Genomic DNA, 25,465 nt, shown 5'->3' on the forward strand with positions numbered 1-25,465 from the left:
ATAAAGGTTGGATGATATACTTTAAAAAACCAACAAACACTAACCCAACAAAAACTCACTCTGGAAAAGAAAAGGGTAGACTTCTGGTGCTCTTAACCATTTGATAAATTCAAAGTTTTGGGCAATTTGTTTTCAATCAGTTTTTTTCCCCATTGTCCTAGTCTGTTTTAATATTTTAAGTGAAATATCCACACCTGCACAATCCCATTTTTAATTTAACAAAGTTTTAACTGTTGGAATGCATAGCTAGACTTCTACAGGGAACCAAGACTATCTCAAGTTTTATTTCTGTACCTCTCTATAGCTTTGTCTTTTAAGGTTATCAACTTCCATATTGCCCCTTTGATCCATTAGCCACTATAAATTCATCACAGAGCAAATACTTGTTTTGTGTGTTGTCACACCTGATGAAGCACAGACTGCAGCCAAATACACAAGTACTTTTGAAAATGCACTGTGAACTTGTACTTTCTCTTGGAAACCCCTGCAGCAAAACTCAGTAAACTGAACTTCTTAGATTTTTAAGAACTGAACAAGATGTATCACATACATAAAGGTAAGTGACACACTTGGTGAGACAGTACATTTCTTTTGTTTAAACATAAATATTTGCCAGATGTGAATATCCATATAGGATTAATTAGAGACAATGCTGTTACACCACCAGGAGGTTTCTCCACCTTTCTTGAGAGGCTACTTATTCAAAACCAGTTTAGTTTAACTCATTCTCTGCTACTTAATTCCCCTGGAACACTGCAGGTGCTTAGCAGTTCTTCCACACAGTGAGCAGAAATCCTCTTCTTACTGCCTCATGCCTTAAAAAACGTAACTTAAATCCTTTCAAAGGCAATCTGGACCAGTGAACACTTCAGCTCTTACTGAAGGACTACTTGCTAAGCCCTTCTGTTCTGCTAGGAGTCCCCTATTCATCTGGGTTCCACCACCCAGCCTGACCAAATGGGATTAATTTGCTTTTCTCCCTTGCTGAACAGCAGCATTGTGACCAGGTGATAAATGAGTCCTGGCCTGGCTGCTTGGCATTTCTGATTGGGCCTGGTGCACAAAGGTTTAACACAGGCTTTTCCTGCTGACCCAAACCCAAAGGCTTAACAAGATACAGCCCTTCAGCTCAAGGCTACATCCGTGAGCAGCTGCAGGATTCCCCAAACCTTATAAGCAGTTTGTGGTAGTCTGGTGTGAAAAACAAGCTGTACCAAAGTTCCACAGAGCTTTACTAAACACAAAGAGCAAAATAAAATTATTTCTTTAGGCCTCCCTTGAGTGTTCTGCTATTTTTTGGTTCTGATCTTTCTTCTGTGAGCAAATGTGCTTCTAAGGTTTCAATTCAGTAACAGTGAAGGAGACAAGTTTTAGTTAGAACCTAATGGCACTCATGTTTTGATTTGCTATACCAACATGTCTGTTTAATTCTGCCTTTCCCCAAAGACTGCTTTAAAGACTTACTAGAAGCTATACAGAATAGGAAGGTTTATTTCAAAAGAATACATTTGCAAGAATACACATAAATGCACTCAATGTAACAGTACCTTCTGCAAAAATAGGTTACATAATACCCAGTAATGAAAGAACAAATCTTATTTCTCTACAAATCAGAAAGCAGAGATAATAGCCTGGACAACCTTCAAAATGGAGGTTATTGTGGATGTTGTGAGAAGTAGCTAACTTTAAAGCATGACACCACAGAGCTAATGTTGGCAAATCAAACTACTAGCACACAGCTGCAAACTATTCTTTTATACAGGATTAACAAATATTTTGGTTCCAATTCCTTTTTACATAGCTCTAGTGCCTCAGGGAAAATGCTTATCAAAGATACACAAAAACTATCCAAAATTACAACGTAACTATTAAAATGCCTCCAAAATTGAGAGGAAAATAATCATGTTAAATTAAAAAAATTTAACCAGGATTTCCAGACAAGATTTCCTGTTCTTAATCAGAGAAAGTTTACAAGAGATTTCAATAAGTTATCTTGAAACCAAGCAGCTGTAGATCTTAGAATCTTCGTGGAGGTCCACCTTTAAATGGCTTAAATCCTGAGCCACTTCCCCTCTGCATGGAATTGCCTGTGATCTGTACAACTCTATTAATGGGTGAGGAGTTACTGGAAACAAAAGTTTTAAAAAAAATGTTATGATACATATCTAAACTCCTGGTGCACAGGTAGTAACATTCTTACATCTCCTATCACTCAACTGTTAAACTGTAAGTCTCAAAAGAGACTTGAAAACATGCAGGAAAAGAGACTTTTCAAGAAGTCCCTCACTGCTGTGCTGCTGGGCAACGCTGCCAGCAGAAATAGCCCAGGGGAGCCCTGTGCTGGCAGGGCAGGATGGGCTGTGTTGTGCAGCAGCCTCTGAGAGTCACACTGCTGCCGCTGACACTACTGGACTTGCTAAGGACACCAGAGCTTGGAGGGGCTCAGTAGGGAACAGAGAGGAAGGAGTAGTTTCTGTACCTTGCATGTGGAGCCATCATGCCCCCTCCTCCCCGGCCATCTCCCATTCTCCTTGTGTCATGGTAGCCACTTCCTTGAGAACTAGGTCCATGCCACTCTTTCCTTGGTCCAGTTTCACGACTGTGGCGCTCCACAACGTGCCTGTCCTCGTTATAGTGCTGGGGAGAAAGTGACAGGTGGTCATGCTCAGAAGGAAAGGGCTGTTTTAGCTACAGGAAACAAGCTTTTCAAGAAAGGTAAGCTTACAGCTGATAGAATTAATATAAGTGCAGCACCTTTTAGGATTTAAGTCCATAGGCTGCCTACTCATGTTTATTCTACATAACAGAAATTGCAATGACAAGTATGTGGGTATGCAGGGAGTGAAGTTCCATGAACTCATACTTGACTCCCAATACTGCCTTGATCGCATGATCACTGGCATAAAACTCAGGAAGAAGAATATTAATACTTTTTAAATGCTTCAGGATCTAGAAGGGGTGATTTAGTCTGTAGTCTTTAAAGACAAGTCTTGCAGAAGGATCTTCTTCAGTATCACGTTACAAATTACAAACACAAACTGCACTGAAAGTAGCAGGCAGTGTAGGTTAAGACCCTGAAAAGATGACAAATCCTCTAAAGCCTAACCATCAACTCTCTCAGGTATTGTTCTGATCTATTACAAAGATGCCAGACAAAAAGAAAAGGATAATTTTTCTGCAATTTCTTAGGTTAATAAAAAAAGAACCTTTAACATAAAGAAAACAAAGTTGAAAATAGTCAGAATGCTTGTGAATCACTTGGATGACTCCACGGTCATTTTTCCACCATGACTCTGCATTTTCCAGCCTCTCCTTCACGCACACAAACACAAGAAGGTGACTCACTTGTCCTCCACCTCTCTCTCCCATCACACCCCGCTCTCCTTCCCTGCCGTAGCCGGAGGCGCTGCTGCGGCTCCCGGGAGGTGCTCCCCTCACGTGGCCGGACACTTCCCTTCCCGACCGATCCGGCCTCTCGCCTCTGTAAAAATTGCTTCCATCAAAATTTTGGTTTCAGTATACTTGAATTGGTACCATATCATAGCACATGTAGACAGCAAAGATTCCTGTGGTTCCTAGCAACTTGCAGCTGACTTCTTAGAAACATTCTTTTAGCTCTATTATGTGGCTCTTTAATAATTAAAGTTCATGTGTTACTCATTTACATCTGCATTCTACACAAAAGCCTCCTTAACTCTATGTTGCTACTCATAATTAAGAACAGACTGCTGGGAGTCAGCATCCAGCTCCTAGATGAGATTTAGCATTTGATAACCCACATATTTCTCCCAATGCTCTTCTTCAGGAGGGGAGGGTCTGTTCTGTCCTTACACATTAATTCTTGAGGAATTGCTACAATGGATACATTCTACAAGAATCAGTACTTTCACTAGTTAGTCAGCAAATTTACCTGCCATCCCGTTTGTCTGTGCTAATGCTTCCTTCACTCTTCCAATTGGTTTGCCTAGGTGGGTTGGAACCAGTTTCTCTAGGATGTCGGCCGTGTGGTATTTCAGGTCTGTCGTGAATTATCACTGTTCTCCTTTCATCTCTGTCTCCTCGCACTTCCCGTCTGTCCGTGTCCCGGAGCTCACTTCTTGGCTGGGGTGGTTCATTTCTTCTGGACTCACTGAAGCTCTTGGGATATCTCTCAAAGCCTGGCTCTTCTCTTCGTGCTGTTGGGCGAGTCTTTTTTGCCTCACCTTGATTTACAAAACGATCTCGCCTAAGTTGTTAAAGTAGAAAAAAGTCATTTGCTTGTTTCCCATTTTCACATTTCTCTACACATGTAAGCACATGCATGAGAATATAAAATACACTAATGTTTGTATTACTTGTAGGTTACTATATACATGGTATAGAAATCAAAGATCCTTCCCACCCCAAATTGTATTTATTTCTACAATTGTAATTTTAAGCTTGAGTTGTAACAGCCAGTTAAACATTTCTTTATGTGTTTATTTGTTCCCATTTTGGTCAGTGTAATTTAAGCAATTATGGGACTGCCTTTTTGCCCAGTATGAAACAGAGGGAATGCTAGATTTCAAGTCAGAACTGTATTTACAGTTCTAGTTCACTGCAGCCTAAAAGCAGAAGCCAGAAGCTACAATTATGTGGTCTTAGCTTTATAAATGGTTACTGGAAATGTTTAATGGAACCATGAAGTTACATCTGGAACCAGCATTTACTGCACAGTTTGTGGATTCTGATGAACGCTCTTAACTCTCATTATATTAGTTGATTTTAGCCTTGCTTCTTAAGGAGGCAAGTTATCAAGTCAAGTCACAGACAGGTAATCCACTGAACTTATGACTACATGTGAAAGAGGAAGGAATAATTGCAAAAATCCTTTTGAAATGTCTCACAAAAAAGGCCACCGGGTAGCTAATTTGAAGTTCTCAGAGAAAAGCAGACTAGTTTCCATGATAGAAGTGGCCAGTCCTGAAGACACAAAAAATGTCAGGACAGTACTGCAATTCTATTACATCAGAACTACAAAAAGCCTTTGGCACCACTTTCAGTTTTGGACAGTTTAAAAGTGAAATCCATAGAGATGCTGGCAGGCAAATACCTGCCCTATTATCTAAACTTACCTATCAAAAGAAGATGATGGGACAGAAGAACCTTCTGGGTATCGACCTCGTTCTCTGTGATCAAAGTCATTGAACCTGTTCTGCTGGCGGCTGTAATCTGAGCCATGACCAAAACGTGCATCTGTATCAAGAGCCATCTTCTTACTCTCATTCCAGTAAGGATCATCTCTCCTTTAACCAAAACAAAGGGAACCTCATCAGTCACATGTAGCCAAATCAAGGCCTAATATGCAGAAAATTTTTGAGTCAACTGTCTATTTTAGAAGATGCGTGTTTGACCTTTGGAAAACCACTGAACCTAGAAGCTTCAACCATTAAGGCAGAGCAGCTTTTCTCAGCAAATGCTCTGAATTGTGTTCTTTTCATACAGTAAGAATTAATCCATGGGATATGTCTCTAATTTCAAAGCTCCCTCCTACAGGTGAGGAGTGTTTCATGTTTGTCATAAACTAATGTCAAACCAAACAAATACCAAATACCAGAAATCCAGTTATTTTGTGAAGACCTCCTTCAGGTACAAATGTGTTTTCAAGACTGACACAAGGCTTCTAGCTGTTTCTTTTTATTATGCACTGCAGAAAACCATTTTGAGAATTACCTGTGATCTACATCCCTTGGACGTTTCAAAGAATTCCTCTTTTCCTGCTCATACCGGAGCTGCTGCTGTTGCCGCCGCAGTTCCTCCCTCTCCCGAGCAATTCGCTCTGCTTCTTTTCGACGTTCCTGCCATGAAAGGAACCACAAACACAACAGGGCTTTACTAGAGATACCTCCAGAACAGTTAGCAAGTATACAGACTTATCCCTTGACAGTTTTCTGCAACAGGTTATCTCATAAAATTCATCCTTGGGTGGCATCTAAGATCAAAGAGCACAGGGAATATGTCTCTAAAAAAGCAGAATAAAAATCTGGAGATGCTACTGGCTGTTACATAGAAATATCTCCAAGTAATTTATTGTATTACTACTGTATTTATTGCCCAGAAACACTTCTTGACGTTTGCACTAACAATCTATAGGAAAAATCTAGTAAAATTGGAAGAGTAGTACAGGCAAAATGATCTATTGTACTTCATGTTTAGAGGCTGACATGTACAGCTGCTGCAGTAGCAAGCATTTTACATCAAATTACTCGCAAACAAACAAGATAAAGATTCCTGTTGTTGTACAGTGTGGATTATGTAACGTTTGGCTGGTTTTTATGAAAGAGGAAGGGCCGGGTGGATCAGTGAAGAGCAAAATTCCCCGCAAGAGCAAACTGGGCCATCCTCCAAAATGCTCCTGCACAGTCCAGAGCACAGCTCTGCCCACCTGTTCAATCCGAACGCGCTCTCTCTCCAAACGCTCCCTTTCCATCCTCTCCCTCTCCAGCTTTTGCCTCTCAATCTCCAGTCGTTCCCTTTCCCTCTGCAGGCACTCTTCTCGCTCGTGCATTATTCGTATCCGTTCTCGCTCGCGCCGCTCTCGCTCAGCAATTTCTCTTCGCCTGAAGGAAAAAAAAAAGAAAAAAAAAAGGTAGTAGAAATTCACCTAAAAAATTTTGTCATCCAAAACTAATATCACTTTAGGCATAGACATTAAAAAACTATATCAGAGTAAGCTCTTCACAGAAGTCCTTGCATCAGGAGTCTACTCCTTTTAGCCCCAAGTAGCCAAAGCAGTTTTAGCCTATCTATCTACAGAACCATTAGCAGACGACTGATAGGAAAAGTTATTTCAAGAATCGTCATTCTTGACATATTTTATGCTTAATTCAGATATCTCATTTGTAATCAGACACACAGTAACAACACCATAGCCAAGGATATGATTTGGATCTAAAAAATAAATGCTATTTTAGTTCTTGTCCTCTTCAAATTAACACAAAATTTACTTATTTTTTTCTGTCCGAAAAGTAAGACAGACCATCATGACCACTCTGAGGTGCACAGGTTAGTAAACTCATGAACAGCTTCATTTTGCTTTCTTATTTCCACCTCCCACAGTACAGCTTAGAGGAAGCACAAAAGGCATTTTCTCCTTTAAGCTTTATGCTTGCTGGAAATTCCTTTGTTTAGGAATTGTTTCCCTTTGTTTCGGGAAACCCAGCTAACAACACAGCTCATTTAACTGTTCTTTGCAAGCTTTTGGCCATATGAAAACAGCAGAACAGAAGACTGTAGCCATTTGGCCCTTCTATTTAAAGGGCCAAGATCGTACTATGCTTGATTTGTGATTAAGATATACAACATTCTCTGTTTAAAAACAAACAAATAAATACCGAACACTGCTTTTGGCCCTGTCTCCTAGTCTGCTTCTCACCTTTTCAAAAAGAAAGCTGGCATGCAGTAACACTTATGAGATACACCCCCCACTATAACAAACTCTAAGCTGTGTGTGTACGTATATAGCTATTAAAAGATTACACAAAAATGTTGGAGTTTGTTAATTCATATGAAGATACTGTTAGGTGGAGTCCCAGACTTTAACATCTGGGTAGAAGGCTTTACAGAATGCATTCTGATTAGATTTCTAAATATAGTATCTGATCAATTAATGTATAAAATAGCCTTTAGCAAAAAGTTGAATTACTACCTTCGCAGTTCAACAGCTCGTCGTATTCTTTCCAATCGAACCATGTGTTCTCGCAATCTCTGTTCCTTCATCTTTTCAAAAGGCAAGATATCCTTTCTACCCCTGTATTCCCTGAATTTCACTTTATCTTGAATAATACGCTCTTTGTTCCTCAATATCTGTGGCTATAGATAGAGATTACAATGGTTATTTCAGAAGTCTCATTCATTTAGGGAGATTTCTGGATGCTACGTTCAAGTATCATTAATGACTTAGCAATCCCATAGCATACAAAGCTTCTATCTAAGCTTAACAGTTTGTGATAGTTTATTGACTCAGCAGTGCAAATATCAACTGCAAGGTAGGATCAAATCAGGTAAGGATGGCATCAAATCTATAGATACTTACTTTATCAAACCTTCCCCTTCTAACTGTCCTAGTGTGGCCTTGGTCTCCTTTTGTTTGGTCTAAAACTACAACTTGACCTGGGCTTTTACCACCTAGTGAAGGGGGGAAACAAAAAAAAAAAATAAAAGAAGGTTTAAAAACACACACACAACTATCTCTGTTTGCCTATTACAAATTTTCCTTAGTGAAATGTCTAAATCTCTACAGTGAACTGGTACTGATAGGAGAAGCATACCAGCACATGCCTGTAATTAAGTATTAGTATGAAGTATGAAAGTAATAAATGTGTTACTGGAGTCTAAATAGAACAGGTGTTTAATTGTCTGGTTTCCAGTAAGAGTAAGAACATGCCCCCAAGACAAGTCAGACACACAGATTCAACAGGAGGAAATACAGCTATATGGCATACTTATTCTTTTCTTTTCTTCAGTTTTTTTAGAGGATTCTTGATTAGGGCCACTTGTTCCATTATCACTCTTCTCATCTTTACCTTCTGTTTTCTTGGCTTCTTTACTTTCTTTTTTTTCAGATTTCTCTGATTTCTTTTCTTCTTTTTTGGTTGATGGAGTTCTTATTGGAAAAAAGAACATATAAATCCAATGAGGAAAATTCAGCTTAGAGGATTTTCACAATTTCAGAAGATGTGAAATTTCTTACTTGCTGGCTTTGTCACTTGATGCAGTCTTCTTATCTCCTATGCTCCTACCCGAACTAGATTTCTCATCACTTTCCTTCTTCAATTCTTTTTTGGAGGGATCACCTTTTACCTGTTGGGTTTTTTTTTCAAAAGCAAACAGGTTAATATAGATTCTTGCAAAAGATGGTCTATTTTGGGAAAAGTCTTCATGTTCTGAAACCTACTTTCTCCACAGAGATTTGCTGTCCGTGCAGCTCTGTCCGGTGCAGGTGTGCGATACATCTGGCCACTTCTGTGCTAGAGGACATTGTCACTATGCCGTAGCATTTTGCCCCTGGGCTTCGTGCATTTGTAACCACCTTTGCACCAAGTACCTGTGCAAACAGGAAAAGGTTAGCTTCTGAGAGAGACATTTCTCCTAAGGAAGCTATGGTATTTCAATAATATTTTTACCCTAGTATAAAAGAAAACAAAACAAATTCACCCCAACAGCAATGTAACTCCCACCCCAACTACAAAGACTGACTGGCACTCCCAAGTTCTCACAAGCTTTGAGAACTTTATCCCAACTTGCATATCAAGGCACATTAATGATTGCATTCTGTTTTGACCAGTCACCTCCATTATCTAAATGCTTCTCTTGGCAGTTACTGTCAAAATTCATTCACAGAAACAACACTGATCTGAATTTGATGGTTCATCTCTGACAGATGAACCCCCACAATAGAAGTCAGCAGCTGCCAATTAATGGTAAGAAGGTATAAGCAGTATTATGTATTAACTTAATAAGGGAGCCAATTCTTCAAAGTCATCTAGCAAGAGTGTCAGTTAAGCCATCTCGGCACTTAGCTCTGACATCTGCTTCTTGACAAGGTATTTGTGTTCCTGCTCCTTGCTAGAACTTCTATAGCCATTGGAGTCATCTTTTTGCCACAGTCATGCTCTAAAGGCAGTAATTTTATCTTTCTAGCAGGCCTTCATGGTACAGTCATTAAGTATTTCCCAATCAATTTTAAAACTGGGAAGCTATGTAAATATAAGTACCAACCAGCTTTACAGTGAAAACAGCCAAATAATTGGAAGTTTCAACGAAGTATACTCTCAGATTTCCACACTTGTGAATGCATTAAATAAAATCACCTACTAAATTTATTAGAAGAATCAGATATGCAATAATCAATACTTGATATTTACACTGCTCAGGTTCTAACTAGTTCCCAAGAAACAGTAATGCCATTACCCACGCAGGCTTACACAAACACTACAAATTCACATCGTTATCAGCAACTCCTTTGGGAAAACAAGAACCCAGGGTTTAGAAGACTGCTTAGCTTTTAAAATTTCCACATTTTTCTATGGAATTTGTATGTCTAAATTAACCAAAATCAGGAATTTTTTAGTTTAAGCAGCCTGTAAAAAAACATCATAAAGTCATTAGGAGTCTCTAAAGGATCATATATTAAATGTCACATCTTTTCGCCTACTCTTCCCATTCATAAGCCTTCAGAACACATTTTAAAAACAGTCTACCAAAGCAGGATGCTCTATAAAGACTGCTTATATTACAATTAAATCACTTAGTACATTGTCTTGCACTCAGGGTTAAATACAGTTGCTGCAAAGGAACATAGCAATCATTATTTAAAAAGCCAGTCCTGACCACAATATTCATGATTTGTGAAATTTCTTTTACGCTTTTCTTACCTCAACAGGCAGAAAAATTTCTTATAAAATGAATATAGGGTTCTCCCTTTAAGCACACACTCTTACTCCTGCAAGTATGGGGTTTTAACTTCCACTGGTCAGACATTTCCTCTCGAACCTTTATTTAAATCAAGTATTACTCAATTTCTGGAACTGAACAGATGAGGGAGAATAGACACACACCACACACAGAGGGAGAATAGACACACACCACACACATGATATCACACCCCATGAAATACCTTTCCATATTTGCCAAAGAGATTTTTCAAGTCAGCAGCTTTTGTGTTGGAAGACAGTCCGCTAACCCACAGGTTTCTAGTTGAACTTCCACTGCTACCACTAACACTGCTTGCGCTTCCTGAAACAAGTTTTACAAAACAGCCAAAAAATTAAGGAGACAAAGGTACTATGAATACTTAACTAAACTGTTGCTGAAAAGAGAAACTTAGCCTGTTACCTCTAAGTAACTGTTTATCTGGTTACCTTTCTTGAAAAGACTTCTATAGAAAAAAAAAAAAAATATATGACATATAAGAGTTCATTCATTTAACCACGTATTGAGACCAACAGTTTGGCTAACTTGTACCCAAAGGAAAGAGCTAGAAAAATGATATAAATCTTTGTTAAAGGCATGCTTTACCCCTCATTTGGGTATGTACACTTAGCTTCAACATCTGGCTCTTATCATGAGTTTCCATCCAAGAAAATGGCTTTTTGCCCACTGTATTTGCTCTCTGTCATGATGTCAGTACACTGCTCATGTTACCAGAGACAGCAGAAAGGTAAATACAAGAGCCTTAGATAATCCCACCCTCCAAAATCATGTGGTCGATTTTCACAACTTTTTGAAGCACCTGTTTCATATCCAGAGCAGTCTTAAAAAATATTACTGGATGTAGAACTGGATACAACCCACCAAAATTATTTCCCACATATTAAGGAAAATACTAAATAGAAGCTGGAAAAACATTATGTGCCTTAAATACTCCTCCCACCCCGTACATTAGGTATTTTTGCAACAACAAAGCAGTAAGAACTCCAGAGATTCAAGTCATCTCATCCCCAACATCTTTTAGTCTTCAGTTATGTAGTTCAGCTTGTTGTTGTGTGCTGCTAAATGTATGAACTGCTTTGGAATATGTTAAAATGGAGCCAGTCATACAGGCAAGACCAGAACTGGATCTGGTCAACAGCTGGAAAATCTGGTGACAGGCAGAGTTTTAGAAGGTAATTTAACCACCTTGAGAAAAAAAAGAGTAGTTTTTTTTTTCTTCAATGCATCAAGATTTAACTAAGAGCAAAAGACAACAAATCTCAGTTATGGTCGTACGAGGGTTATCTTGATACTAGATCAGATATACAAGGAAGAAATTCCTCCCTGTGAGGGTGCTGAGGCTCTGGCACAAGCTGCCCAGAGAAGCTGTGGCTGCCCCATCCTTGCAAGTGTTCAAGGCCAGGTTGGACAGGGCTTGGAGCAGCCTGGGATAGTGGAAGGTGTCCCTGCCCACGGCAGTGGGGTGGAACGAGACGACCTTTAAGGTCCCTTCCAACCCATAACACTCTATGGTTCTGTGACACACTTAGAGCATCAATAAGTATCATTAAACAGCCACTATCCTGGCTCTGGCTGTGTATATTAAGAAAGCCTTAGGACAGTTACTATTACAGTTATCACACATGCTACATAAATGAAGATACAGCAAATCTGCTTTCAGTTTCAACGTAAGCATGTAACTGTCATGAAAAGACACATCTACAGAAGACCGAATTATGTCTGCCACAAAAATTTCCTCTCAAATTCATTTATCAGGTGAAGTTTCATTCATCTATTAGTGTTACACCAGAGATTCTGTGACAAAGGTTTCTGGCTGAGAGGGAGTAGGTAAAATAAGGAGACACATGAGCTCACACAAATGCATTTGTTCAACCATGAAGCATCAGTATAACTGATGCAAATAACACGGTCTTGAGCTCCATTCTGAATTTGTAAGACAGGGTTTTATGGAAACAAATGGAAACTCCAAGGCAGACAAATAGGTTCAAATTTAATACATTAAACAGCCACAAGTGCAATTTTGCAAGCTGGCATCTTAGCTGTTATACTTGGTTGAGAGTTCAGTTTATTTAAAAATGAGCTGGAATTACATACAAGACAAAAAATTTCATTGGCACTATGTTTAAGTAGTTGCAATTGTTCTGCTGTGACTAAGTTACAGCAGGCTTATCTGAAAATTATAGCTTCTCATCAAAACAAAGACTTGGGAAATGTTAAGTGAAATTTGCTCCCAAAAATATTTTGAAACAGGAGAATATATTTTCATCAAGTCTTTAGAGTAAGTATTTTCGATCTTATGATGAACCTGGCATAAGGTGAAACAAAATATATGGACACATACATATAGCAGATGACTACTGTACCTACAGCATAATTTACTATAGATGGCTAAGTTCCGTCATATAAGCCATTTTATCGGGTGGCAACCAACTTCTTAATCAGGGAAGTGTTTAGTTCAAGACAATACTAATTTGTAATACCCTAATTTGTAATAGTTACCTTTATCATCCTTTGATGTTGTCTTGCTTTCTTTAGATTCCTTAGTAGAGCTAGAGAAGCAAATTAAAAAAATCAGAAGAAAGTTGAAACTGCAGAATTTGGAGTTGCATTTTATACTACTAACACTAACAGACAAGTTAACATTTCCAAAAATAAAAATGAAAAAGGGCCAGACTGTATATTTGAACAAATGATTCCCTTATGGATTCTTGCACTGATTTTCCCCAAGATGCCTGAAGATCTAGATTTTCTGACAACTCTATTCAGTGGATATATGGCAATCTTCTCCAGATTTCAGGACGGGGACTTGACTTCATTTTGTGTTCTTAGAACTGATAGCTGTTCATTACCATCATCACAAGGACATTTAAAAAAATCGTCAATTGGAAAAAAATAAATAAATGCTGACAATTCGACAATGCAATCAGTAGGACATAGTGTCTATACGAAGATCTTGAATTTTAAAAAGTAACTTATGGCGGTCAAAAAACCTATAGGCAGGAGCATAGGATACTAATTATAAGATTCTTGCTGCTACCCCCTTAATGTAGAGTGATCTTATTGAATGCTGGTACTCAGTATCGTAAAGAACTGACATAGAAAAACAAACCTCTTTGCTTGACCAGAGGCCCCAGTAGACGAGGGACCTTTCTTCAAAGTATCCTTTTCTTTGTCTCCAGATTCTGCTTTCTTTGAACCTTCTCTGGCTTCCTTCTTGACGGGATCACCCTTCACGCAGTCTTCCTTCTTACCATCTTTATGGTTCTCAGTCATCTCATAGTCCTTGCTTTCCTTCTCCAGGCTCTGTGAAATGGTATCCTGCACATCCTTTGGCTTACTTGCTTCAGAATCTGTAATTTTCACATTTTTACCTGTTTCTAGGAGGTCATCACCATCAAAATCCAGAGTGATGGCATCTTCGGCCTGGATTGTAACCGATATGTTATCATCCTCAGCTTCTTTCACAGAGGTGTTAGCTTCCATCTCTTCGTGAGCCGTGTGATCAGCCTCAGCTAGGCTTTCTTCTGAAGGAAGAGGTTTAGATACTTCTTGTGTACCATCACCAGAACCTGCTTTATCTAAGAGGATTTAACAGGAATAAATATGGCAAAACAAGAAGTTTAAACAATTTCATATGCATAAGCTAGAATAGGACCTAGAAAATACAAAGCCAGTTATTAGCACTGATGGAAGGTTAGAAAAAAACACAAGGTGTATTAACACAAATATAAATCCTTTACCCAGGATCACTTATTCTTCATGGCAAAACACATTTTCTAGAGACAAATACCAAAACATTAGGAGGGAGAATATGGTTCCATCCTGGAGATACCCGTTCTTCATAAGAAGTATCCATTTTCCAGTTTAGGATTTAGCGTTCCAGAAGAAAATAGTTGCTTTGGATGTTCACAGTTTGATTTAATCTGTCTTTGAATCTTCCTGGCTCCAGAACTTCTAACCTTCCCAAATCCGAAAGAATTACAGTCTTGGAGAATTTCAGCCAGTCTTCCACGTCGGCGTTCTCTGTTCCTTTCCTTCCCAAGCAGTTGCTTGGCAGTCAAGTGAGCTGTACGAGGCTGCTGCAGAACATGGATGGGTGAGCCTTAATCCAGAGTTCGTAGACAAACCGTCCTCAATCTTCATCCACTGGAAAGATTTTCCATCTCAGTCCCACAGAGGCATGTCCAACCGTATTCTTCGGTTTGTGTAGATGAGACACTTCGGCCATAGGGTCCCTCGTAAATATGGAGTCTGTAGTTTTATCCTGTAGCTTCACTAATGTGTTTATTCCATCTTGTGTAAAGTGATGGTGTTCCATGTCCTTTCGAGTCCACAAAATGTAGAATCCTTAAGACTTCTGTCCAGGAAGTCTGTTTGCCCAAATGCATTACATTCCTTCTATAATTTCACTAATGAGCACAGCTTAAAAAATGGCAGCCATTCCACAGGTTTTCAAACACTTGTTTTACCATCCTATGTACAATTGGTATTTCTAAGTGACAGTAAGCCAAGCATATGATGGTCCATACATTTGTGGGGTGCTCAACTTCAGTGTGAGAGTGTAGCATTTCACTCAACTAAACATCAGTTACTGCAGTGCAAGTTGGAAGCTTTGGCATCAAGACTTACCGTATATTAAAATCAGAGTCCTTGAATACTATGGGTTTTATTAAGAATCATAGTATTACAATGGTAATACATCCACCACAGTAACTGATAAGTATTGTAATCAACTCTTAAGAGTAAAGTAACTCTTAGGAGTGAAATAAACTGACTGAGCTCAGCACCTGGAATCACTGCAATGAGGAGACAACTGATACTTAGTGCTGGAGATAAGCCTAGTATTAGTAGAGATTGAATGTTACAAGAGAAAGTTGCCTGCTCTACCAGAGTAAGACCTCTGAACTCTATTAAACTTTAGACATACCTTTCTCATTTTCTTCATCTTCACCATCCTGCAAGAAAAGGAAGTCAACAATAAATGTCTCCTATTTTGAAACTTTCAGTAGAACTGTTCATATTTTTCATAGACTTTCTATTGTATGAAGGCAAATACTGAAATGAAAACTGCTTCCAATGATTATCCAGGAATCAAACCTGTGCCTCTCCCTTATCAAGTCACTGAAAAATTTTATGAAACTTTTTTATGGAACAACTTGGCATTTATCCGCAACACTTGCAGTCTGCAGTTGTTTGGGACATGCAGATATTGTCTTAATGGGACATTTCAAAACTATTAATGTCTTGCTAAAGCCTTCAGAATGGATGTCACAATGCTGATTACTAGTTTCAGAGAATGCAAGCTGTCCCTCATTAGCTTTAAAAGCTCAAGAGAGAAGTCAGAAACTAGGTAGCCTCTCTCCAGTCAGTACTTTAAAATGAAACTGTGATTTTAATAGGTATTTACTTATTTCTCGTTAATTTCACTGAGCAAGAGATGCTCAAGGTATGAGATGCTCTCATGAGTATGAGATGTCACTTCAGACATCAGTTCCACGTAACTCAGAATGAATTTCTGAACTTAGAGATGTCAGATATTAGTATTAATGCCAAAAACCAAGTCCAAACAACCATGCCCAGTTCCATGGTCCCCACATTTTCTAAGGGCAAACTTCTACATTAAACAGAAGTTCTAAACTCGTGTACATACTGTACATGTAGTATATACATAGGCTGTATATACTACAACAGCATCTGGCATAGCCCTCTGATATGTTTTTAAGAGAGTGTGAAACATAGTCTTCTTGAAGTCTATGCACTGGACACTCCCAAATTGTAGACAGGAATTATGTATTTAAATAGGTCAACTTGCTTGGTATCACAATTATCTGCATTACTATGTATTTGAATGAAAGCTTCCCATAGTGTTTACCTGTATTGTCTTACATCATCTGATTCTAACATGCATGCTGGAACAGAAAAACCAGTCTAAAGTGATCTTTTCCCACTAAACAGACATGAAAATCAGCTTAAGAGAACAAATTTAGAACTCACATGGACAGCTGGAAAAGGGTAATCTTCTATGTCTGGACCTTCATTTTCCTTTAAAAATAGAAAAGGGACTTGATAAACAAACTATAAGACACGCAAACATTTGGAGAGTGAAGAGATTCAATTAACTCAGAAAACATTTAAGTGGACACACACTTAATGTGAACATCAATGAGCAGTTCTCCTGATGTAAATAATCTGAACACTGAACTGGAAGACATGTCACTACTAGTACAAGGTAAAAGGACCACTTAGGAACTAACTGTATGGACTCTGGTAGAATTTTATCACTCAGCACCACATTTATTTCAGAACTATACAAATACAAATCAAGGTAAATGGAAAAAAGTACTTTTTAGAGTAAAAAGAAAAACCCTATCTTTTAGAGATAAACAAGACAAACTGAAAAACTAGTTCTGACTTCCTAGTAACAAACACTAAGAAAAATGTCCATTTTGCTGATAAAAATTCATGTAAAATATAGCAAAGTACCTGACTTTCAGAATCCTTTTCCACATCTTCTGTTGTCTCCGCTGGCTCCAGGTCATGGTATCTTTTCTTTTCTGCAGATGAAAGTTCTTTAGAATTCAAGTTCTCATCTTCAACAGATTCTTTGAAGTCCTTCAATTCATCATTTCCATCTTGATCACTTGCATCTTGAGTCTCCAATTCACTTTCCTTTTGGTGTGAACACAAATACTTGGTATAACTAAAAGTACTGGCTTTATTCAGGAAAACTCACTGCTAGAATCAGTGTTCCACTGCTGGATCAGTGTCTCACATGCATAATAAAATTCACAGCACGTCTTAAAAATCCCCCAGCTTCACACCCTTAGGCATTACACTGTGAATACAGTAAAAACAATGTTCCACATTTCCACATAAATTACCACAAAGAGAATGGAAGCTTTTCCATTAATTCAAGTTAAACATTGACCTTAAATACAAAATGGTAAAAGTTTTTACATACTTTTATTACCTTGACAAAGGAATCCTCTTCAACTGAAGCATCACCAGTCAATTCGTCAGCTTCCTGCTTTTTACCTGAAATGATCAGATATGCTGTGAGTAAACATGCTTTGTAGAGCACAATTTCAATACTGATTATGTGTTTGACCTTACTGTACTATTCTCTACATGTTCTAGTTTAGCTGGATTGTTCACTATAAGATAACCCTCCAAAAACTGAGTCATTTTTAAGATAAGGAGATAAAATATCATCTGAGTGAGAATGAACAATCAATGCTGTTGAATAAACAAGTGGTTACATCTAAGTTAGTGATTTTAATACCAATCCTTCTATTTTGAGTGATAATGGAATTCAGGAGAACACTGAACTAGAAACTAAACATTTCTAAAATTACTGAAGTTAACTAGACATTATGACTTTGGAAATGTCTTTCTAGGATAACTAACATCACTGAGAATTTAGGTTAGAATGAACATCTAAAGGTCATCTAGTCCACCCAAACTCCTGCTGAAAATTACAGTTAAGTTCCAAGGATGATGGAATGCCTCAAGGCTTTATTTAGCTGCATCTTTGAATATCCACAAGCATAGCAATTACAAGCCTCTCCATGCCACCTTTTTCAGTGCTTTTCATCACTAGAGGAGGAAGTGAGGCAGAAGAATTGACCAGGTGAAGCACTTCTGCTTTCTACATATGGTTTACTCTATTAAGGGCTTGTTCCATTGAGGAATTCTGTTCTTCCAGCACAGGCACATTTTCTCTACTAGAGATGTCTCTGTGGAGATGACTAGACACAGCTCCCCTTGGAACCCACTGCATTTCCTTACTCTTCTGAAAAACAAGACCTAAGAACACTAGATAGAAACATCTCCACACAAACACACCCTTTGAAGAACATTCTGTCTCTTTGATTCAGTCTATCAAAGATTAGCCTGTGCAACAGTTTTCAGTAGCACAAGGTACAAAAGCAGTTCTGTTAAGAAGTGGCTTTACTGTATCTTCTACTGAAACTCAGTGTCAATTCAAATGCAAATGAGATGGCAGTCATAATTAGCACTTAATGCTTCATTTTTTGGCATCGCATCTTCCCTCATCCCTTCATCCTCTAATGAATGGCTAAACCAATTCTATAGTTATTCCAAAGGAATGTAAAAGAAAAACATAAGCCAAAGTTCGACACAGTATGGACTGAAATACCTCTGCTAGCTGAAATACTCAATTTTTTCAGCCGCTAATTTCCGTGGTCTTTAATATACAGTTCTTAAATTGCATTTCAAAGCTCGAAAGTACTCAACTACAGAGCAAAAAGAGACACTATTGTTTTAATTTTGCTTGGATTCCAGTTGGTTTTACTTATTTCCCTGAAAGGCAGCACTCTGACCATACTCCTAGAAAAAGCAGTGTTGTTTTCAGTACAGGCGTACACTGATCTCCAGGGAAAGGCACATGGCAGAAGCTATTTCTGTGACTGCAAAACAGGAGATTTAAACTTTCAGATCTAAAGTCAGTGCCACTGATTTTACTTCGCTTCAAACAAGCAAAAAAACCCCAAAACCCTCAAAAAGTCCTGTTCTATAATTGTAATACAATAGATTTGTGGGATTTTGGTGCAAAAAGCCAGCTGCACAGGTATACTAAAGGAAGCCAGCTCTTCTCAGGAAGAGGACAGTTTCTGATGTGCATCACAGCTGATGCCTGAAACCAAGACATACTCATATTTTGTGTTAGCTTTTTTGCATTTGTATTTAATAGAATCTACACATTCAAGCTATCTTCAACAATTAACAAAAAGCAGTGAGATACAGCAAGGATTTCTACATTCAACTGCTTTCTATTTCACCCTCTCACACTACATTTCATTTGCTAAACCTGAATGACCAAGTCTTTCCCGCATCCCATATCCAGCTAAGCATACAGAGACAGGCAAGCACACAGAGCAGATGCTCAACACATTTAGCAACTACCTAGTGTAGACTATCATGAAAGCTATTTAAATCATTCATTTTGCCTGAGGAAATACGGCAGGTGAACTAGAACCAAGACTTTACAGGGAATAGAAAACCAATCCAATGACAAAGCTGCTTGCAAGTTAGCCCCATCATTATGCAATCGCAGCTAGAGAACTGTATTTTATTGACTGATTCTCATCAAGAGGAAGTTACAGCAATCAGTAATGAAGCTATTTGTATCTTTAATTTGCTACTAGAGTAAATAATTATTTCACTGGCCCTTCTTTACTATGTCTACTGTCTTTGTAGCAAGTCCCGTTTACTCTTGAGTACCAGAAGTATTCCAAGGCATAACAAGACCTGAACAATGACCTTCACTTTTCAGCTTCAAGCCAGAAAGTGGTGTAAGTTTGATCTCGCTCTCAAGTTCTGTGTTTCAGGTTACTTTGCCCTGGTTAGAGTTACATTGCTCAGAGGTGGCACTTCAAGGTTCTGATACAAATAGTTTTCAGACGTTGGTACAGCAACTTGCCAAAAAGCCAGCATCCACAAAAATTCAACATTTGTTTGACTGACACTCATCCACAGTGGCATACTGAAAGGCACACCTGGCTCTTAAATTCACATAACTAATATCAGATTGCAACAAACACCTTGCAGAAAATGACTGTTTCTCCGAACTTATTTAAGACCAGTGCTGACCTGATTGAAGGGTAAGTTAACAAACAGAGCCAGAACAGCAGGACTTTCTACAGACAACAGGTATAGCTGGTCTGGAGTCACACAAGTTCTCAACACCTGATAAAGTTTCTGTACAGATTTATCCAAGCAGTGGCTGTTGAAAATGTCAGTGTGTATGCAGCGTTCACCACAGATCTGGGTACCTAACAACACAAACACTCATTTACCTTGGAATGATGGCACTCCTTTACAAGCCATGCTCAATCCCTTTTCTGGCAACGGCAATTGCTACACACCATAAAGTTGCAACAGACTCTTACACAGAGAACAATTATTCTCCTTATAAGTAAGCAGAAGAATTAGAACATCTTTAAAATGTCTGTGTTACATTATGCAGGTTTAGCTTTCAATTAATATACAAGCCTTACAGTAGCATAAGCTTATTCTACCTGGTCCTCCATATGAGAAATTCAGGCTACCTGAGTGTTTACAGAATTATAGAAGACTGTATTCTGGACAACTCTTGAACTGACATTTGCATCTCAGGCAGCAGCAGAGTAACATACTCATCAGAAAATTTGGGAAGAATTAGTGTTTGTACTTCTTCTGGTATTCCTGCTGAAACTCCCAACAGGGTTCTGTCACACCTGATGCTAAAGATTGATCAAAAACATGGGACAGGAGGCAAAAAGCAGATAAATCTTTATAATGGAATAAACTCTTTATTGCATTAAGGAGTCTGATGCAATTTGAACAGTATCATTTGCCAGAATATTAACAAAAGTAAATGATCCTGTTCTATTTCTGTATTTGCAAATGGTATCATGGGGAACAAGAATATTTAAGTCTTCTACTGTGTCTGCAGGATACAGTTCTTAGTAAGAAAGGTCTGTGAAGACCAACTGTACAACTTAGTTTATTCTGTTCTTATTTTTAAGTAACTAAACCGGTTTTAATAAAGAAGTCAAAATTATTTGGGCAGTAGTATAAGGCAGCCATTGCCAGTTGTTAGCCTTTGATCCAAGAAACAGAACTGTCAAATTGGAAATTCAGTTCCAAACTAGAATTGTACTAAAGACACAAACTAACAGGTATCTAACTGGCCTCAGAAACTTGTAGAGCAGCAAATAAACATCCCTGCTCACATTAATTCTCCAAGGTTAAAAATGATCAGCCTAATTCTTCATCCACGCCAATTCCCGAACTCTTTAGGAAAGTATCTTCCAATCACCCAAGTTATAATATTTCAATATTCAACAACATTTTTGACTGCAGATCCTTCCAAGGAGGATTTGTATCAGAAGCATTTGAAAAATATTTCATACTAGCAGAAAGGTAACTTCCTCTAGATACCGAACAGGCAGCAGAATGGTCAGGCTTGAAAAGATAAGCTTTTTACAAAAACTGTCATCTTTTTACAAAAGGAGAAATTTGCTAATCCACAGCTAATAAATCCTAGGGTGGGGAGGCACAGCTGAGGCACTTAAGAAAGGAGCAGTTGGCATTTGCTCCTTTCAAACTTTAATGGGCAAAACCAACTGATTTTACCTGCATAACTCTTCTGATTAGCTGCTCTGCAGTTCGTTATCCCAATTATTTAATTAAGGTAGCATCCAGAAAAAGTGTTGAATTTCTACTAACTTTACATCAGGATTGCTCAAGGATTCTTGAGGGATTACAGAATCCTTCTGCAAGCATTTTTTCATTTGTATGAAATAAAGTCCCACTCTTAGTCTTGTTCCTATTCTTCTCCCTTTCTGTAAACATACATACAAAAAAGTAACAAAAGAGAAAAATCTATTGCTCCCTCCCCACACACACCCCTATTCCCATTCTAATTTGGCCTCTATCAATATTCCAGATCAGGTTTTTCCAATAGACAGTGCTAGGGAATCAGACATCACACTTTTTCCACAGACCTTAATAGCCCCAGTAAAACTGGTTACAGAAGATTTTCAGCTCTAGACCCTGCAGCCACCTGACACACTTTGTGACTTTCTGGAAGGACAACCTTTCCTTTCCTCCCATTGGCCTCCCCCTCTGGCTGCTGTGAGAAGGTTTAACCACTACTTCCACTCCCTGGCCTTTCCTGAAGATTTATGCTCTTTGTAAATGAATATCGAATATTCCTACCCTCCCTTTGTATGGCAATAATAGCACAGGGGAAAATACTACAAAACTGGTAATGTTGTCAATTTTACTGCTGTCCAGCTGTAAAATAATTGAAGACCCGTCAATATTAGTCTGAAGTTGTAGGGTGGGAGGGAAACAAGCATTACTAAAAAGGCTTGGATCAATCTGTCAGCAAAATCAGTAAGGAGCAAAACCATCTCACAGTGAATAGTTAAAAATCAAACAATATATTATTTCATACAGTTAGAAATAAACCAATATGATTAAAAAAAAATCCCCCTAGACTAAACGGTGACTTTTTCATGTTCCACACATGAAGATTAATACACCATGAACTTCTCATACTTTTGGCACAATATTTGCTCATGAGACTTCTGTAATCTAAAAAGTAATGAGGAAAAGCTCCTGAGTTTGCAAAGTGAGCTGATAAGAACTTCACAAACGCTGTGTTTTCCTTTGAGGTTTACCAAGAATGCACATGTCATATGTATGCATTAGATTTGATGCACAGGAGAGGTGGCAGGGAAGAGTTACTGAAGTTCTGCCTCAGGCAGCAGCAGCACTGCTTGGCAAACCATCTTTGCAGAAGCAAAACAGTCTAACCAAGAAGCCAGTTCAAGAACATTATGCACATCATGATATTAGTTTGGAGACTAGGAGGATAAAAAGCAGCAGATAAGAGAAGTGTTTGTCACAGCAGAACATAGAGCCATTTAGATCTCTACATGAAAAATCATGGAAGAATTTCCTTATTTAGCTTCCATGGAGTTATCTTAATCATTTTACCTTTCTAAAGCAGGGAATAAAGCAACATCATAAAAAAAATGAAACCACATCTGAGAGTTTATTTCCTTTCACTTCTCTAATGTGTGAAAACTACAGAGAAGTTATTCCAACTTTCTAAACAGACAGATTTTCTTACTAATTTCACCATTCACAGCACCAGACAAAAGACTGAAAAATCACTTTCACCACAAAACTCAGCCCATGACAAGTGACAGTGGCAAGACTGTTCATGTCCAAAACAGGCCTCTGTAGCACACATGTGAACATTCTTAATATGTATGTTCAGTGAAGAATGCTGTGCATAAAGTAAACATGTCCTTTCCCAGGACTAATAGATCATGGATGCTCTCAAAACAACTGAAAACCCAAACCCAAACAAAAATCCTCAGACTTCAAACTCACAAAACAATATTTAAATTCTCAGGCAGATGAAAACAAGAGCTGAAAAATCTAAAAAAGAAAAATAAACCCAAAAAAACCAAACAACCCCACTGCCAAACAGATCGACACAAAATCTAAATATTAAATCTCTTACAAGAGAAAAACTAAAATCTCTATTAATTAGACATTCCACTGTGAGGCTTCAGCGCCCATTCAGGAAATTCACGTTTATAAATCCTGTCTTCAGTAGACAACAAGCTAATACACCCACACAAGGCAGTTCTCTTCAAGCAGTGACCCTCTAGCACAGATTGCTGTGCCCTGGTCACCAGCCTGGGGCCAGCAGCTGCTCATGGCTGCAGAGCCTCTGTGTCACACAGACCCTTCTGGACACACCAGACACCCCACAGAGCCCCTCAGCAGCTCCTGCCCTGCACCTCTGCCACCTCACAGCCAGGATCTCTGGCCACAGCACACTCCAAAGCCCTCATGGCTCATCTACAGCACCTCAGCACACCCAGCACAGCTCTCCAGGAGCAGAGGGCAGTACAGCCACGACCTCCTAACACACATCTCTTAACCCAGTCATTCCTCATCTACCTATATCTCTATACATATTGCTCCAGCACCCCCATACATTGTCTATATAGAGTGACTGAAAACAGATGTGCAAGGCAAAGGATCTCTTACATGACACAAGTCATAAATAGTAAAGTCACAACTCTACCCAAACTACAGACCACAGTCCCACAGTCCTTCTTTAAGGTGATACATGCAAAAAAAAAAAAACAGTGTAAGAATATAAAGTATATCAACAGATCCTAACCTTTGCCTTTAGTTGGTTTCTTGGTGGGTGTGTCAGCTGAAACACTTATTTCAATATTATCTGGATCACCTCCTTCCTCTTCAATAGCCTAAATGAGACAAAACAAATCAATTTTAACGGCTTTCAGTGGAAAGCTGGACAGTTTGACTTCGGCAGAAGTCCCTAAGCCAAAAAATTCTTTCAGCATGTCAAAAGTATTTTGTAAAACACTTTGGTTAAATCTTTCACTTAAAGCTGGAGGAGAGCAAGGGAACACTAACGATAATGGTTGAGAGTTTCAGCTGTTAAAATGACACTTTGGAAGTACGGCTTATCAAGGACCCGCACGTTTCTCTTTGGAAATGTAACACTAGAAGGCCACAACGACATCCATAATGGCATTAAGGGCAGCTCAAAAACAGGACAGCGGGAAGCACACACACCCCTCAGCAACAACCTGCCCCGGGGCTCCTCCGCCGCGCTCCGCCGCCCGGGGCGGGCCGCAAGGCCGCGGGGCGAGCAGCGCCAGCTGGGCGGGGAGCTCGGCCGGCGGGACACCGCGCCCAGCCCGGCCCGGAGCGGAGCGGCACACGGCGCCGGGGCTCGGCGGGGCGGACCCTCGCTCAGCACCGGCGGCACGGCGGGGACAGGTCCCGCCCCCCACACCGGGACAGCGGCGGGGCCGCCGGCGCCCCGCCCCCGGAGCCGGCAGGCAGCAGCGGCCGGCGGGGCGGGCCGGGCCGGGCCTGCGCCCGCCGCTCACCTGCTTGAGCCGGGCGATGAGCACCGTCTTCACGCCGGTGATGTCCAGGTTGCGCCGCTTCAGCTCCGACTTGAGGTCGATGACGCGCAGGTCGCTGATCCTCTTGCTCTCGGTGGGCGGCGCCGCGGGCGCGGAGGGTGCCGCTGCAGCCCCCGCGGCGGCGGCGGCGGGAGCGGAGGCGGCGGCGGCCATTTTAGAGCGGGCGGGCGAGCGCGGCGGCCGCGCGCACAATGAGCGCGGTGCCCGGATGGAGCGCGGCCGGCGCGCGGCTCTGCGCAGGCGCGGAGCGCCGCACCTGGCCCGGAGTGCCCGCCCCGGCCGGAGCCCGCCCCGCGTGAGGGGAGCGGCTAGTGCCGTGACCGACCCTGCCGGAGTGCGGGACAGCCCGCCCCGCGTGAGGGGAGCGGCCGTGCCGTGACCGACAGTGCGGGACAGCCCGCCCCGCCTGAGGGGAGCGGCCGTGCCGTGACCGACAGTGCCCGAGTGCGGGACAGCCCGCCCCGCGTGAGGAGAGCGGCCGTGCTGTGACCGACCCTGCCGGAGTGAGGGACAGC

At 40.1% G+C, this 25,465-nt stretch overlaps 1 protein-coding gene across 7 annotated transcripts; it reads right to left on the minus strand.

Moving 5' to 3' along the window:
- Positions 1–1,471: 1,471 nt before the first annotated feature.
- SLTM (SAFB like transcription modulator) lies at positions 1,472–25,145 on the minus strand. Of its 7 annotated transcripts, none has more exons than XM_085070749.1 (21): positions 24,912–25,145; positions 24,170–24,257; positions 17,414–17,487; positions 16,936–17,121; positions 16,447–16,494; positions 15,380–15,407; positions 13,562–13,976; positions 12,952–13,001; positions 10,637–10,755; positions 8,915–9,064; positions 8,711–8,820; positions 8,463–8,623; positions 8,054–8,145; positions 7,667–7,830; positions 6,404–6,578; positions 5,692–5,816; positions 5,094–5,264; positions 3,911–4,225; positions 3,346–3,493; positions 2,480–2,637; positions 1,472–2,125 (listed from the first exon to the last, which is right to left on the minus strand). In XM_085070749.1, exons 1-21 carry the CDS (start codon positions 25,101–25,103, stop codon positions 2,017–2,019), a joined length of 3,078 nt encoding a protein of 1,025 aa, XP_084926875.1. In that variant the 5' UTR covers positions 25,104–25,145; the 3' UTR covers positions 1,472–2,016. The 7 variants fall into 7 exon arrangements, with proteins under 7 accessions (XP_084926875.1, XP_084926876.1, XP_084926872.1 ...); XM_085070750.1 differs by having other exon boundaries at positions 8,544–8,623; positions 13,562–14,030; XM_085070746.1 differs by having other exon boundaries at positions 13,562–14,030.
- Between the last annotated feature and the right edge of the window lie 320 nt (positions 25,146–25,465).

The sequence above is a fragment of the Lichenostomus cassidix genome, chromosome 10 (assembly GCF_008360975.1).
Source record: "Lichenostomus cassidix isolate B80296 chromosome 10, HeHo_3.0, whole genome shotgun sequence".
Classification (NCBI taxonomy): domain Eukaryota; kingdom Metazoa; phylum Chordata; class Aves; order Passeriformes; family Meliphagidae; genus Lichenostomus; species Lichenostomus cassidix.